This window comes from Fusarium keratoplasticum, chromosome 1, assembly GCF_025433545.1.
Source record: "Fusarium keratoplasticum isolate Fu6.1 chromosome 1, whole genome shotgun sequence".
Taxonomy (NCBI): Eukaryota; Fungi; Ascomycota; class Sordariomycetes; order Hypocreales; family Nectriaceae; genus Fusarium; species Fusarium keratoplasticum.
The window spans coordinates 1929303-1944459 of record NC_070529.1 but is presented as its reverse complement, the minus strand read 5'-3'; the positions used below and the strand labels follow the sequence as shown (position 1 = coordinate 1944459).

The 15157-nt window shown below is 55.4% G+C and overlaps 7 protein-coding genes across 7 annotated transcripts; 3 read left to right on the top strand and 4 right to left on the bottom strand.

The window, feature by feature from the left end:
• Window positions 1-64: 64 nt before the first annotated feature.
• Window positions 65-562, top strand: NCS57_00057800 (uncharacterized protein; the record flags this gene model as incomplete). Its single annotated transcript, XM_053050663.1, has 1 exon — window positions 65-562. One exon carries the CDS (start codon window positions 65-67, stop codon window positions 560-562), a length of 498 nt encoding a protein of 165 aa, XP_052919178.1.
• A 1046-nt stretch (window positions 563-1608) lies between these two features.
• On the bottom strand, window positions 1609-3151 carry NCS57_00057700 (uncharacterized protein; the record flags this gene model as incomplete). The annotated part of the gene is made up of 4 exons (XM_053050662.1): window positions 1609-1977; window positions 2061-2148; window positions 2325-2674; window positions 3140-3151. 4 exons carry the CDS (start codon window positions 3149-3151, stop codon window positions 1609-1611), a joined length of 819 nt encoding a protein of 272 aa, XP_052919177.1.
• Window positions 3152-6367: 3216 nt separating this feature from the next.
• On the bottom strand, window positions 6368-7582 carry NCS57_00057600 (Lipase-3 domain-containing protein; the record flags this gene model as incomplete). The annotated part of the gene is made up of 1 exon (XM_053050661.1): window positions 6368-7582. One exon carries the CDS (start codon window positions 7580-7582, stop codon window positions 6368-6370), a length of 1215 nt encoding a protein of 404 aa, XP_052919176.1.
• Window positions 7583-8495: 913 nt separating this feature from the next.
• On the bottom strand, window positions 8496-9055 carry NCS57_00057500 (uncharacterized protein; the record flags this gene model as incomplete). The annotated part of the gene is made up of 2 exons (XM_053050660.1): window positions 8496-8634; window positions 8685-9055. 2 exons carry the CDS (start codon window positions 9053-9055, stop codon window positions 8496-8498), a joined length of 510 nt encoding a protein of 169 aa, XP_052919175.1.
• A 1132-nt stretch (window positions 9056-10187) lies between these two features.
• NCS57_00057400 (60S ribosomal protein L36) lies at window positions 10188-10958 on the top strand (the record flags this gene model as incomplete). Its single annotated transcript, XM_053050659.1, has 4 exons — window positions 10188-10304; window positions 10439-10539; window positions 10731-10812; window positions 10878-10958. The coding sequence occupies exons 1-4, from the start codon at window positions 10248-10250 to the stop codon at window positions 10956-10958; spliced, it is 321 nt and encodes a 106-aa protein (XP_052919174.1). The 5' UTR covers window positions 10188-10247.
• Window positions 10959-11422: 464 nt separating this feature from the next.
• NCS57_00057300 (TUG-UBL1 domain-containing protein) lies at window positions 11423-13019 on the bottom strand (the record flags this gene model as incomplete). The annotated part of the gene is made up of 2 exons (XM_053050658.1): window positions 11423-12824; window positions 12883-13019. 2 exons carry the CDS (start codon window positions 13017-13019, stop codon window positions 11423-11425), a joined length of 1539 nt encoding a protein of 512 aa, XP_052919173.1.
• A 987-nt stretch (window positions 13020-14006) lies between these two features.
• On the top strand, window positions 14007-14824 carry NCS57_00057200 (Proteasome subunit beta; the record flags this gene model as incomplete). Its single annotated transcript, XM_053050657.1, has 4 exons — window positions 14007-14009; window positions 14076-14094; window positions 14150-14601; window positions 14681-14824. 4 exons carry the CDS (start codon window positions 14007-14009, stop codon window positions 14822-14824), a joined length of 618 nt encoding a protein of 205 aa, XP_052919172.1.
• Between the last annotated feature and the right edge of the window lie 333 nt (window positions 14825-15157).

Sequence of the window (15157 nt, the reverse complement as noted above, 5' to 3'; positions counted from 1 at the left end):
CACGCCAATAATCCTATCAACAATATCAACCAAATAACGGGCATTGCTCATAAATACGAAAAACATGGCTGGTTCACCAGGAACAAACGCCCTTCCTGTCATCAGGAACAACCCCCTCATGCCTCCCGCAAAGCAGGAGCGTATCCATATCTGGCGCACAGAGGTCGCCTCCGCCCTCTCGCTCCCCACGGCCCCGTCCCTCTCCTCATCTCTCTCCTCGTCCTCGGCCGCCACCCCGGATCCCGACCCGGACACCTCCTTTGGCCTGTCTCCTCCGTCCCCAGCCACTTCACGGTCCCGCAGCCTGTGGAAGCGCATCAGCTGGCGGTTCGGTCCCAAGAGACGCGCTGCTGCGAATGCGGCGGCGGCGGCCGCAGAACTACCTGAAGGCCGCACGGCTATGTACCGTGGGCTTGAGACTAGGGGACCAAGGGGACACGACGATATGGAAGAGGGAGGCATTCTGGAGAGAGATAGCGAAGGAGCCAACGGCTTGAGGGAGAAGCAAGAGAGGTTAATGCGGGCTGCGAGGTTACTGGGCCACGGTCCCGAGAGGAACTGAGACATCTACAGCATCACGGTGGATTACGACCTACACACCGTTTTTCTTTGTTCACGAGAGGCCCGGCGCTGGCAATACTTCCTAATAGGCAACCGGGGTCATGTCGACATGTGTCATGATATAGCATTTATTCTTCATTAATCAATGTCCTTGCAGACAACACTAAACACCGAGACCGGTCCTCCACTGCCGGCTCCAACATTGCCATCTTTTGCCATCCCAGAGTCGCCGACTAATCGAGCCGTAGAGAATCGTCCCACCATTGCTGGTTGAATCGAGAACCTGTGCGAGACGATGGCCGGGTGTTTGTGACAAGGGTCGAGGCAAGCAAGCTGAGCCGCTAGAATGATTCTTCGTCGGGACTAGGTCGCAAGAGTCGCGAAACGCTCCGTCGTTCCTCTCGGGTGCCGTGTCAAGTCCGTGAACATGAATGTAGGGGGAATTTTTGGGGGTTTGCGGAGCATAGAAACATCAGGAAACAAAACATCTCCGCTGTCTCTGCTCCGAGGGGACGTTTAGAAACGAGCCAATAGACATGAAGGGGCAAAAAATGATACTCGGGGGGAAACAACAACGACGTCAAGAGACAAGGAAACGGGTAACATGAGAAAGCCCTTGTTCATGACGATCCATCAAGACAGATATCGGGTGTGAGGGACACAAATGTAGTTAGGTAAAAGGTGTGGAAAAGAAGCGACGGACGGATGAATGAAAGGGGGAGAGCTTTGCGATTTATCTGCCAGGTAAAAAAATAACCGTCATGGTGTTTGGCGGTCGATTTCCGAGTCCGACGGACGAACGAGATGAAGATTCCACGCCGTGCACTTTCCCTTGCCTGAACCAGACCCAATGATCCTCCCTCTCCCTCGCCATGAAAAAAAGCAACGCACTGCGCAAAAAAGAAGCCTCGTACTATCATCCAGCCCGCCCAAGACAGGCCCAGCTATCCGTGTGTCCGGGGGCAGACAAGAGTAGCCGGGGCGAGAATACATCTCGGTTCCTATATGCCGAGACGCACGTGGTATCGAGGGGGTTTGGAAACAGATTTAAGAGGCGGCAGCGGGCGCAGGCTCCTCGGCCTTGGGCTCCTCAGCCTGCTCGGCGGGCTTGGCAGCCTCGCCCTCCTCCTTCTTGGGGGCGTCGGCACCAGCGGCCTCGCCCTCGGCGCTGTCGGACGAGGTCCAGAGGGTGAGGTTGTCGCGGAGGAGCTGCATGATCAGGGTGCTGTCGCGGTAAGACTCCTCAGACAGTGAGTCGAGCTCGGCAATGGCATCGTCGAAGGCCTGCTTCGCGAGGTGGCAAGCACGGTCGGGCGAGTTCAGGATCTCGTAGTAGAAGACGGAGAAGTTGAGAGCAAGACCCAGGCGGATGGGGTGAGTGGGAGTGAGCTCAGTCTGAGCGACGTCGGTAGCGCTCTGTGGTTGGGCACAATCAGTCAGCGGGGGGCACGAGGGGCCCGGATCTTGCGGCATGTGACGGTGGGGGGACTTAGCCTCACCTTGTAAGCCTCATGGGCAGCAGTAGCAGCACCCTTGCGCTTCTCGCCAGAGGCGAACTCAGCGAGGTAGCGGTGGTAGTCACCCTTCCTGCAGGCGGGGAAAGACCCTGGTCAGCTTCTGGACGCGAAAAATTGCAGTGTTGAGATATCGGAAGAGTCATGCGGGGAGGGGGGCGATGATGAGTGGTGGTTGATCCAGCACCCAAAAAAAAAAGGCGGGATGCGAGGGGCCTCAGGCCAGAGGCGGGGAAGATAAAAACGCACATCTTGTGGTAGAAGACCTTGGACTCGCCAGTGGCGGCGTTGGGGATGAGGAACTGATCCAAAACGTCGAGGACATCCTGGCAGACCTTCTCGAGCTCGGTCTCGATCTTGTTGCGGTACTCCTTGATGGTGGAGACGTGCTTGTCGGAGCCCTTGGACTCCTCCTTCTGCTCGATCGAGGAGATGATGCGCCACGAGGCACGGCGGGTGCCGACAACGTTCTTGTAGGCAACGCTGAGGAGGTTGCGCTCGTCGACGGTGAGCTCGCCGCCCAGCTTGGCCACCTCCTTCATGTAGGTGACCATCTCATCGTAGCGCTCGGCCTGCTCGCAGAGGCGGGCCAGGAAGGTCTTGCTGCAAAGTGGTAACACGTACGAGGTCAGCGATACGGCGTCTTTCTTTCGGTGGCATCAACTCGTCCCCGGCCGGGCTAGGCGACGAGAGGAGAGCGACGGGAGCGCCCGGGGGAGGCGGCAGAGGGCCATCTGGACAAACCTTTCACGCTGCAGCACCAAAAAGTCAGCATCTTGAAACCGTCTTGACTAGGGAGATGGGAGGGGATGGAGATGGCGAGCAGGGGGGCAACCAGCGCCGGACGAGGCCGCGGCGAAGAACCAGAAAAGGATCGCAAGCTGCATAGCCGATCGCCGCAGGCCAAGGATCGTGGATCGCGGGCTCGGGACGTCGTTGTGTTGACAGCGTCGGTGTTTGGGCTCGACTGAGGGGTTGTGCGGGCTGAGGCGAGACCGACCAGGCGGAGAGGGAAAAGGGCACAATGAGAGGCAAGGAGGGGAGGGGAAGCGGATGATACTTACCTCGGTGGTCATGGTGAAAAGATTCGGGGGGTATTATTCGTGAAAAAGAGGAAGCGGTCGTGAGAGAGAAAAAGAGAGGGAGAGGTTGAGTGAGAAGATGGGAAATTTTGGAGGTTTGAGATTTGGGGGGTGCGCAAGTAGAATGAGGAGGGAGGGATGAGGATGGGTTGTGGATGTGGATGTGAGAGTGAGAGGTAGCGGGTGAGAAGAGGGACCTTGCCTGGCTGTGGAGGTGGGACGCAGGTCAGGCGTTGAGAACCGGCGCAGGTAAGGCAGGCATGTGCGAGTTTTGGGTGCGCGTCCCTATTTCGCGCATTGATTTTGGCAGCCCTGCCCGGCACCCTGCGGGGGATTCAGGGCTGCAACCGCTAATTTTTGGGGGGCCTGGCGCCTGGGCGAGGCGGGGTCCCCTCCAGCGGGCTCCAGCGGGCTCTGCGCGCGCAGCCCTCCAGCAAAGGGGTGTTGGTTTATTTTGGCACCCGGTTTTTCCAGACGGCCAAAAACAACTGTTAGCCTGCATCCTTAGTGCCGCCATAACCCAGTCACCGCTCTCATTCATTCACTACAGGGCGGTGATGTCTGCTGGGAGAAAAGGGGAAACAAGGGACGGGCCCCTCTCCCGCTGCAAAATTAACGACGGACTGGACGGACCTGACAGAGTGCGCTAGGTTTCTTACAGCACTCTTGTTGGATGGATGGCTCAGGTTGCTACGCGGTACGGTGCGGTGCGGTGCGGTGCGTGGCTTCGGTTCGGTGCGGCCTGCCAGGTGCCAGACGCCAGGTGCCAGAAGTTGGGTGCCAGGTGCCAGCTCAGGTCGGTAGAGCCACGTGAGCGCAAAAAAAAGTGACGACGTTTCCATCCAAGTTCCATCTCGTTCACCCCTCTTCCATGGATCAAACAAACAAACGCTGTCGTCGTGCCCGGGCCACCTCAATCCCTCCAGTTCATTTCTCCTGAGGCCCAGCGCGCCCGCCATCGCACCCGCCGCGTTGTAGATGCGCACGTGTCTGCCACCTCTCTGCCTCTGCCAGCGCCTACAGGAAATCAAGTCACTCGGACGTCGATATGCATTCACCCTGAGGATGCCGCTTCTGATAGAGGTCCTAGGCCAGCCTCATTGGGGCTGAGGACGTGCTTGATGCCTTAGATTGGGCCTTTTGTCCTCTCGCCGCCACACACGACATCTCGCGCCCGCGCGGATGACGAGATATCCATGGATAGCAGGCCTAGATACGTATCCGCCAATGCAGCCCAACACATGGCAACCTGTACCTACGCTTGGAGGTCCAAACGAAACAAAACCGCCCAGCATCCTTATTTGGCTCATTTACCTGCGAGCGCACGCGACACATGGTGACTGGCCGGGCTGAGCCTCTGGTAGGTATGAACTCATTTCTCGTCGTCGACAGCCTTGTATTAGCCGCCCGCACCAGTGTCTGAGGGCCAACCAGTCAACACCACTGTCCACTTCTGGTCTCGTCGCTTGGACGACTCGTCTTGATGATTGGGAACCACATCGAGACCGAGGTCGTTCGGTCATTGCTCGCAGCTTCAAGTCCAGGCATCGAGACGGGATTCGCTCGCTCACGATGCTAGCCCGCCCTGACAGCGGCTACTAGATATCCGTCCTTATTTTTCTCAAGATTGCTCTGCACTGCACCGCATCAAATCTCGAGATCTGCCCATCTCGCTCTCAACCATCCCTGCTGGCGTGTTTATTGACATTGGATGATTTGATTGCCCTTCCCTTCCCTTGCCTTGCAACCCCGCCCAGGCCTGGTTGCCTGCCACACGTCTCGCTCGACACGTTTGTCCTTGGCCGGGAAAATCCACGAACCTGGATGCGGGAACTGTGCGTTGCTGGACCACTGGCCGACATCCTGGCCTCCCATCGTTTCGCCTGCCTCTGTTCTCGTCCGTTTCAAAAGACTCTGGAGCCAGACTATAGTCGCGCATCTGTCAACTAGTCGCCTTCCATTGGACGCTACTCTCTTTCATCTGGAACGGCCGAGGGTATTCCTCTGGGTTCGCATCTTTTGCCTCTATCCCACCCATGTTGCCTCCGCCTGCCAACAGAACAGAAACGGTTTCGTTTCCTTTCTCTCTGTCCCCACAGACCCATCTGCAATCATCCGGAGCCACGTTCCACGACGGCCGCAGAAACCGGTTTCGCCTCATCCAGCTCAGACGTGTCTCTCTGCTTCTCGCTACTGATACCCTCCGACTTGCCCCCGTGGCAACCCAAAGGCTCATCTCTCCAAACACGCCTGTTCAAGGCATAACAACGTTCCCGGGTGCTTTTCGGTCCTGACAGTCTAGACGTCGGGACCCTTATCATTGCATGGCCTGGAACTTTGACACAACCCCAGCCCAGCCCAGCTCATGTTCCTTTGGTGGAGCTCTCCTCTCGGTCTAGCCCGCCGGGCGTGGCCGGGGAGTCTAAGTGGGCAGCCAGGCCGAGTTGTGAGTTGGCATTCGGGGACTCGCAGGGTTCCGAACACGGGCCCATGATGCCATCTTCCGACCTACATGTACATGCGAGGCCGTGAGCGTGAGGGCGGTAGGTGCTGGCTCGGGTAAATCCCTCTCCACTCATCTGAAAAATCTCTATTCTGTGTACCGTATGCATAACTGACTGACCTTTGCAAGTGGACATTCCTAGACAACTTGACAATACCCTTGAGAGTTGAGGTTGTTCAACATAGACCCACTGCCAATGGATGAGCTTATCTCGCTCACCGAGTGACAAGGTTTCCATAACCCCCATACCCTTTTTGAGAGAGATTCATGCGGTGAAAGGAAGCCAGTTGTTAGCATGAACGATGTTGAGGTCTATCTGAAGCTCGTGTAACCAGGAGTTGCACGACGAGACGTAAGCTAGGGGATGACGATGTTTTTCGACTTCTCTGAAGACCCAGTTGTCAACTCATTCTCTATTCCCTTGATTCAACCCTCCTATTTTCTCAACCTTGCGGTGTAGACTACCTTTCCCCGCTTGCGAGTCAAGGGTGATGGAAAATTCCACTTCAGCCAAGAGTCTCTTGCAGAATATCTGGAAATTCTCCGATTGTCCCGTTGCCCTCCAGTCCCAACAGCACTCAACCACCAACGACAGTTGTATCGTTGTGACAACATCAATTAAGACTATATGATACATGATAGATCAGAGACTTTTTGCATACTATGAATAAACGCCTAGAAACTCCCCCAATAATGACTCAAGAATGCTAGAGCTCCTCCGTATCTGGGCCTTGGTACGGTCCTCTACCCCAGTCCGCAGGATCGCCTCCCGGCGCGCAAAGCCCCAGTCTCCAGAAATAGTCCCGGTGGGCAAAGAGGAGCTGCCACATCTTGAATCTCGAGGGGAAGCCATCCGCCTGCACCGACTTTTCCGAATCCGCCGGGACGCTTCTGGCGTGGAGCAGGCGGCGCAAAGCCGACCAGACAGAATCGTCTGCCCCAGCAATGCATGCTGGATCGTTGTCCCCGACGCAGAGGTAAATGTCGGCCTCGGAAGGAGAGAGTTGCTGTTTGGCGATGTATATCTCGCCCGCGTGTGACTTGTAGCCCCATTCGCCCAGGGGGAGTAGAGGGACGGGGTCTTCCTTGTGAGTTACCCGTCTATAGTCGCGTTCTTCAAGATTCTCGCGGCCGTCTAGCTGGAAGACCTCGTCTACGAAACGAGCGAGCCCGTCATTCCCAACTCGAGGCTCGCCAAACGTTGTAGCGATCACATCGTCCCAGCCCAGGGACACCTTGAGCTCTAACGCCGCAAGACAGGCAACGGCGCCTCCAAGGCTATGCCCGACAAGTTGAATCGGGTATGATGGATACTGAGTTTTCAGCTGCCGGAGCTGCGGGAGGACAAGACGTCTGGCGTTCTTCCAAGAGTCGAGGAAGCCCATGTGTACAGTGCAGTTGGTACATTCGTGTTCTGGCTTCTCGGGGGGCTCTTCGTCACCGTCGCCGGGAGACGGATATGGCACGTACTCTTGCGGCACAGTGCTCAAGTCGACTATGGTGTTTGTGATGCTGTAAGTGCCCCGGAAAGCTACCACGATAGCGGGCTGGCCTGCAGTGTAGGCATCGCTATCCTCTCGCTGCCGCACACCATGGTCGACAGCTATGTAGCCGCAGCTGTCGCCGAGAAGAGGGCCAGTGTTCCATGTGGTGACCAGGGACAAGCTTGGGAAGTCGCTGCAGCGGGACACGCACTCAAAGGGTTTCCTGACACCGGTGGTGCCGATACAGTAGGAAATGTCGACAAGGCGAGAGAGGCGCTCTAGTGTTGCAAAGAGAGATACTGATATGCTTCTGGGTGTGGCTGTTTGCGAAGTCGCAGCAGGGTCGTGCTGCGGTGGTATCTGAAGGGCGAGGACCAGGGTTGTGATGGTGAGCTGCAAGGCAAAGAGCCTCGTAGAGGCGATAGATTTCAGCCGCATGGTGAATTGAGGTGAATGACGAGTCTAGCCGCAGTAGAGTAAAAGGTGGCGCTGCGTTCACTCGGGCATGTCGAGTGTCGAGGTTTGAAGCCCAGCAGGTAGGCAGTCAAGATTGGATGACGGCGCGTTTCCCAGAGACAGGCCTACTCTCAGCAGAAGCTCGTTGAAAGCTGGGATAGAGGAGGGATGCAGGTCGCCTTTTGTTGGGGAGGGCGATGCTTGAGGCTGGGCCCCAATGGAATGACGATCTAGATCAAGTGAGGTAACTTTCAAGGTCCAGACGGGACGTTCCAGCGCCAGTGCCAGGCCTCAAGATCAGGCCTCAATCGTCCAAGGTCCCGTGAGGGCGTTGACTCGTTGAGGTCATACGGCAGACGTCGGACAAGAGGTACTTGGCCCGGGGCGGCGAATGCGAGCGGCCGAGGAGGTACCCTCCGTCCCTGGTCCTGACAAACGGAGGAGAGAAGAGTGGTCTGGCCCTGCCTGGGGTGCATGATTTCAGCGGCTGGGAGGTGATTTGAGCTGATGTGAGTGGCTGGGAGGCACCTGAACTACCCCAGATTTCGAATGGATCCACTCTTTCCTAGCGCGTGGATGGCATCTGGAGCTGATGGTCTCTAGGTTCTCTTTCACTCAACTGTCATTCACAGGCTTGTTCTGGTCATTGACAGTGGTTGGTGATGGGGATTTCTCTTGTGAGTTCTATTATTAAGTTGGTGAATCTACCGAGTCTCATACTGATCTGGCCAGTAAGACTGTTACTGACACTTCTTTCTCCCACGTGTTGTCTGTCCTGTCTGTTCTACTCTTATGCTCCCTTCCAACAATCTTATGCGTTGTACAAATGACACCGTCACTCGCCCTCTTGAAAAAACATCAGATCACGAGATCTCAACTCTCGGAGCACATCGGCTTAAGACGGCGGTGTCTTCCTCACAGGGTTGAGGCTGGTGAACAATGCCCGATGGTCCGTCGAGTTGCTTGTGCAGCTGCCTGATCTCCCGCACTTGAGCGAGATTATGGCACTGCCACCGGCCTCCCATTGTGCAGTTCTATGTCCAGAGTTAGCACTCGATACAGGGTTCAAACAGACATTACTTACCCGTCAGCGCCATCACAGACCTTCTCCATCATCCAGAGCTTCTGGTCGTCGTCGTCCCAAAGGAACTCGACAGCCGCGTTGTCACACGCATACCGCGGAGAGCCCGGGCTGCTAACGACCTTGGACGACGAGTTCTTGTGGCATGGCGTCTTGACCTTGGTGTCCTCGTCCTCAAAGTTAAAGTCAAAGGCCGAGAGCGTCTTGCCGCCGTCCTTGGACTGGCCCTTGAAGTTGAGGATGTGGTAGGCGTCGGGGAGCACGCACGAGTTGGTCTCGTCGGCTTCTAGAAGAACGAGGCCTGGCGGGACGGTGTAGGCGTGGGCTGCCCAGGTCGTTGGCAGGGCGGAGAGGATGAGAAGTCCGAGATGCATGGTTGATAAGGGAGTTGTATGTCGGCTATGAAGTATTTGGATGGAGGGGCGGGAAGATCGTGATAGCGGCTCAAGTGAGATGGATGGAATAATACATCAGAGAGAAAGTTGCGAGTCAAGACGAGGTCAATTATAAGTTTGCCGGACTCACAATATGGAGACAACGACGTCAGTCTCCCCTAACCTTACCGAACACGCGGCCGTGGAAACACGAAAACCGGGCCAGAGTTTACTGGTAAACTCGCGCCGTCAAGCAAATGCCCCTCGCCGATCCCGCTGCAACCGCCAGGAGTAACAGTTCCAGATGTCCACTCGTGAAAGGGACGGGATCGGAGGCGAGGATCCGAGGGAACGACCGGCGATGCAGTCATTGGCCGCCGATCCCGTTTCATGTCGTCGGAGGATTGACGTGTATGTACGTCCATGCGCCGACGACAGTCAATAACAACGGATAGATATTCTTGGACTCTCGCGCGAGGTTGTTCCCGTCTCGTGAGACAGGAATAGAAACGTGATTGATAATGCAAGCGGGTTTGCCTGTGTACCGAGGCCTCCTTTCAAGAGTGTTTGCTCATCCCTGGTTTCACTCGAGATTGTAATGGACACTGAACCTTGAGGGCTAGAGTGTAGATCGTAATGTGCGCATGATTCTTGCATTATCCCTTATGCTGATGGTTCACAGCCACCTTTTTAACGGAAGAGGATGGATGTTTTGGGGATACTGTCACCTCGGGCACTGCGACTGTTTCTTCGTATTCGCCAGGCTTGCCATCTGGGAACAAAGAATGCTGTAGAGAGGACAGGTAGTTCTAGATGCTCGGTTCAACCTGGCATGAGGAAGTCTTCCTCAATCAAGCTAGATATCGAGAAATCGTGAAGGTGCCTACAAAGGCAATTCTTCTCACCACGAATGGGTGTGCTGAACATCAACATCAACATTCTGAAGCAAACTCGACCTGGCTGCCATCATGAGATCCACCTCATGAGCTGAGCTGTGGTCCTCTTGCTCTGTGGGTCAAAGGCGCTTCTCGACCACGCACAAAACCTCGAACCCTCCAGCACGTGACCCACAAGCGGAAAATAATCCACCCCAGTCTTTCGCACAACCACCAAAACTTTTTTTTCGTGAGATCCCCTCCTTCTTCCCTCCTTCTCGACAACCACCCTCAGCCTCACTAACCCATCCAGCACAATGGCCGCTGAAGCCCCCGCGAGAACCGGTCTGGCCGTCGGCCTCAACAAGGGCCACGTACGTCGTCTCCCTGTCACAGTCTCACCTCGTGGAGGATCTCTGCTGCTTCGCCACGGATGAGAGAGTGTCGACTTCTCCCCGAAATAGCAGACGATGGACGCTGACATTTTGCGCCTTTTGCGGATCTACAGAAAACCACCCCCCGTGTCGTCAAGCCCCGTGTCTCCCGGACCAAGGGTCACCTGAGCAAGCGCACCGCTTTCGTCCGTGAGGTCGTCAAGGAGGTTGCTGGGTAAGTCACTTTTTCTTTGAGGATATGATGGAAGAGGATTGGGAATGGATGCAAGAGGGGGACAGATGGGAAAGGCATTGCTGCCATTGGAGAATTTTTTTTTTTTTCCATTGGGCTCTGTCCGCTCTGTCTTGACGATTGGAAACCGGCTCTCTATCTCGGACAACAGTTCGCTAACCACCACCTCACAGTCTTGCCCCCTACGAGCGCCGAGTCATTGAGTTGCTCCGAAACAGCAAGGACAAGCGTGCCCGTAAGCTCGCCAAGAAGAGAGTACGTCGATCCGACACACACAGACATACACACAACACCAGATCCAGACTAACACTTGACAACAGCTCGGTACCTTCGGCCGTGCCAAGAAGAAGGTCGACGAGCTCCAGCGCGTCATCGCCGAGGCTCGCCGCGCGGGTCACTAAATCGTCTAATCTGATTTTTGGGAATCTGGCACCAAAGGGGTTCGCATGGATTGGCGTGGTCACGATTTGATCGATTAAAAAATGAAACGGCTTTGATGCTCCGTGGCAGGGATTTAGCCGCGGCTCACCGGAATACCAATACTCTGAAGACATTTTATGGCGTTATGACAATGCCATGCTCCCTATCTACTGCAACGTGACTGTATACTTTCTCTTTTTGTGACGCTTTGTTCCTTGAGCCCAATATGTACAACTGCATCGCTGTTACATGGATCTATTGCAATCCCGAGTAGAATGGCTCGACAAAGTCAATGACTGGACCAGAGCAGTCCAACAGATAGTAGAGATACAATACGCTTTAGGTTTCGTCCAACCAAACATAAAAGTAATGTTAACCAACGCCGCCTATGACCCTTGAATGCATGCCATCAAGACTAGTTCTTCCAATAACTCTCAAACACCGTCTATTTCTTTCCCAGCTTCAGCCACTTGGGTATCTTCTTGGCGATCTTGTCTCCCGTTCCTTCGCCAGCCTCAGCTCTTGATGGCCGAGCCACGGCCGGCCCGTCGTCCTTACTATCTGGAGCCTCCACGGGCTCAGGTATCTTTACTTGCTGTCCCTGCTGTGCAACATTGGCTTTGAGGAAGGGCTGCTTTCGCACAGCTGGAGGTACAGCGTCATCCCACACCAAGTTGATGAGGATGCGTCCTGTCAGCTTGTAGGACTTGATGAGCTCATTGCCGGGATTGGAGTTGTCCTTAATAACAGTCTTGGTCCCTGGGAGAACCAAGTGGAAGGGCTGGCCATCGTGGGCCATGACATGTCGGACAGCGTCGTAGAGGAAGCGGCCCGTGTCGGCTGGGCCAACCTGCCAGTCACTGCTGGTGTTATCCGGAAAACGGACCTTGACGAGGACGAATTTGATGGCAGCGATCTTGGCCGCCTCAGCCGCGGCCTTGTTCTCGAGTTCTCGATCCGAGAGTAGTCGCCTGTTTCTCGAGTCCTCCTGTAGACGGGCCTGGTGAAGCTGGGCATGAGCAATGGTGGGAGTAAAGTCGGCCTCGCTGGATGGGGCGAGAGCTGCCGCAGGAGTTGAGCCTGAAGGTGCAAGGAAGACGTTCACAGGTTCTAGAGGATCTCTTTGCTGGGAGGATTCCACATCCATCTTGTCCTCTTCTGCAGATTTATCGTCTGCGGCGCTGGTTTCCTCTTGCTGGTTACGACTCGAGTCCTGTTCTGGTTCCGGGTTGGGGTCTGCCATGGGAGTGTCTTCGGTCTCCTGGGGTTGAGGTTCCGCCTCCTTTGATGTCTCTGCTGGTTCCTTTTCATTTCCCGCGGCTCCTGATGCCTCTGGCTCTTTAGCCTCCTCTTCTGTTTCCTTGAAGTATTCGCTTATCTCGGACATGGCATCGAACAGGGTCTGATCCGTCTTCCGATAGGTCAACCTAATAAGAACGCTGCCAGAGTTGTATCCAAGCTGCGACAATGTCTTTTGAAAGTCGGCAAACGAAGATAGCTCACGACCCATAATGTTGAGAACGGGGATCTCGTAGTACAATTGTCCGCCACCGCTTCCTGTGCCGCTGGACGTCTGGGCGACGCCACGGGCGGTGATGTTGATGTTCTTGCCATTGCTCGCCTTGCCGCTCTCGAACTGGCGCAGCACCTTCCAGATGGTGAGATCGCTGGGGAACTTCTGGATCAACCGGCCGCCGGGGATTTCGCGACCTTCGGGGGGCGGGACTTGGAGACCGACTTGGATGGCGGATGGTGTTTTGGATTTGAGGACGAGCTCGAGTTTTGCGCCGGGGATGAGACCAGAGGTGCGGAAGGGGACAGAAAGGTCCACCTGCTTTTGGCGGTGTCTAGGAGGAGATATGATCAGTATGACCTCGAAAGGAGAAGTGAAACAAGGGAACTCACTTAACAAGATACTTGTCGCTAGAGAGACCGAGCTTCCTGCAGGCCTCCTCAAGGACATCGGTCAAGTAGGTGCCAGGGGTGACTTTGACCGTCGCCCGCCGCAGGTCGGTGGCTATCACCACGACGTGGGAGGCCATGGTCTAAAGAGAGGCTTGGGCTGAAGAAGTAGAGGTTGATAATAGAGGTCTATTGTTCGAGGTCGAGGACGCGGGGAGAGTTGAGCTTTAGCTGCCAGGCGGTGATGTAAGCAGTTAGTAGAGAGCAAAGGCCAGAGTAATGGCGGGGTACGTGCAGACCGGGGGAGCACAACCGCCTAGGCAGCTGAGCCAGGCAACCACTGGTGATGTATTGGACTACTTCTACCAGGAAGGGTTGACAGGAGGGTTCGATTTTGTTCGATTATATGGATGGAAAGTTGACTGGAAGCTTCTATCACTACAGTACAGTACAGGTGTGTCAATCACTTCGGTGTTGGGGATGCCCGCTGTAACCTCTGCCGCTAGCAGGGAACAGGAGCTATCAGTGAGGTTACAGCCATGAATACTGATTGAGTCGTGTATACAGATGGGCATATGCTCGTAGTTGACCGACTTGATAGGCGCAAGTGAGTAATATACATATTTTTATATACGTAAAAGATACAACATCAACTTGAATGCTTAAACAAGTGCCTATTCAATCCCCTTCTGGAACTTCAAGTTGTCTTCTCGCTGTGTTGAGTGAGAGGCATTACATAAGCCACAGTTGAGCCTCAGCGCCACATCTCCCAGGCTGCCCCAGCCAACGTGGATTTTCCCGGCCGCGCCAGACGTGTTTGCCTTGCAGCCAGCCAGCCAGCCCAGCCTGGCAAGTGTGTGCAGTACGTACCTTAGTTACGCCTTGAAGCTCTGGGGGAGCTTCAACCATCTGCTCTCGCAACTCCATCAACTCGACGTCGACGATCCAACCGGAACCGCGAAATACGCCAGCACCTGTAATTAGCGACTTTCCAGGCCTGCAACGTCCCCCGGGGAATCTGTTCTTGTGTTCTCTCTGACAAGACCGTCGTGATTGACGCTGCCTTGTCCTGTTGACTTGTCCGACCTCGCATCTCCCATCCATCATCTACAGCGTCAGAAGCCACCATGGTACGTCGATGTCGATTGCCCGAGCCTCTATCTGTCACATCAAGCTAACCATAATTCTCTCATCAGTCGTCTCCCTTCTCGATAAGTTCGTCCAGCTCGCCCGCCCTCGAAAGCTCACCCAACTAACCCTCCCCTCCCAGACGGCGGCGCCTGCGTCGCCATGGTCGGCAAGGACTGTGTCGCCATCGCCTGCGATCTCCGCCTCGGCCTCCAGGCCCTCACCGTCTCCAACAACTTCCCCAAGATCTTCCAGTACGGCGACGTCTTCCTCGGCCTGACCGGCCTGGCCACCGATGTCAACACCGTCAGCGACCTCTTCCGCTACAAGACCAACATGTACCGCCTGCGTGAGGAGCGCGCCATCGCCCCCCGCACCTTTGCCAACCTCGTCTCGTCGTCCCTCTACGAGCGCCGCTTCGGTCCCTACTTTGTCTCTCCCGTCGTCGCCGGCCTCGACCCCAAGACCGGCAAGCCATTCATCTGCGGCTTCGACAGCATCGGCTGCATCGACTTTGCCAAGGACTTTATCGTCTCGGGAACCGCTTCAGAGCAGCTCTTTGGCATGTGCGAGGGTCTTTGGGAGCCTGATATGGTGCGTATCACGATGGGGGACATGTTCCTCGACGAACACTGGTCGTGTGCCACGAAACAATGCTAACACCGCTCCTTAGGAACCCGACGCCCTCTTCGAGACCATCTCCCAGTCGCTGCTCAACGCCGTTGACCGTGACGCTCTATCCGGCTGGGGCGCACACGTTTACATTATTGAGAAGGACAAGGTCACCAAGCGATTACTAAAGGGCCGACAGGATTAGAGCGGCGTTTTCAGAAAGGAAAGGCCTGGGAATGTAGAGCGGGGGACAGAATGGTGGTTCATGTATCTTGTATGAATAGATACTCGGTCGATACAACCGCTGGGTAATGAGTGCATCAGCACGCCGAGCAAGCAAGCAGCCACTGATCCTCCTATGCAGCCATTGCTGTGTCATATGGCCGTGCATGCATCTGGATGAATCGTTGCCTATAATCCGAGTTTACGAATTTCTTTATCAAAGGCCATTACGGCCATCTAGGTCTATCTCAGCTTTTTCGAGCTGTTACCATATGGTACACGCAGATTCTAGTAAACTTCTAGCCTGAGCCAGATC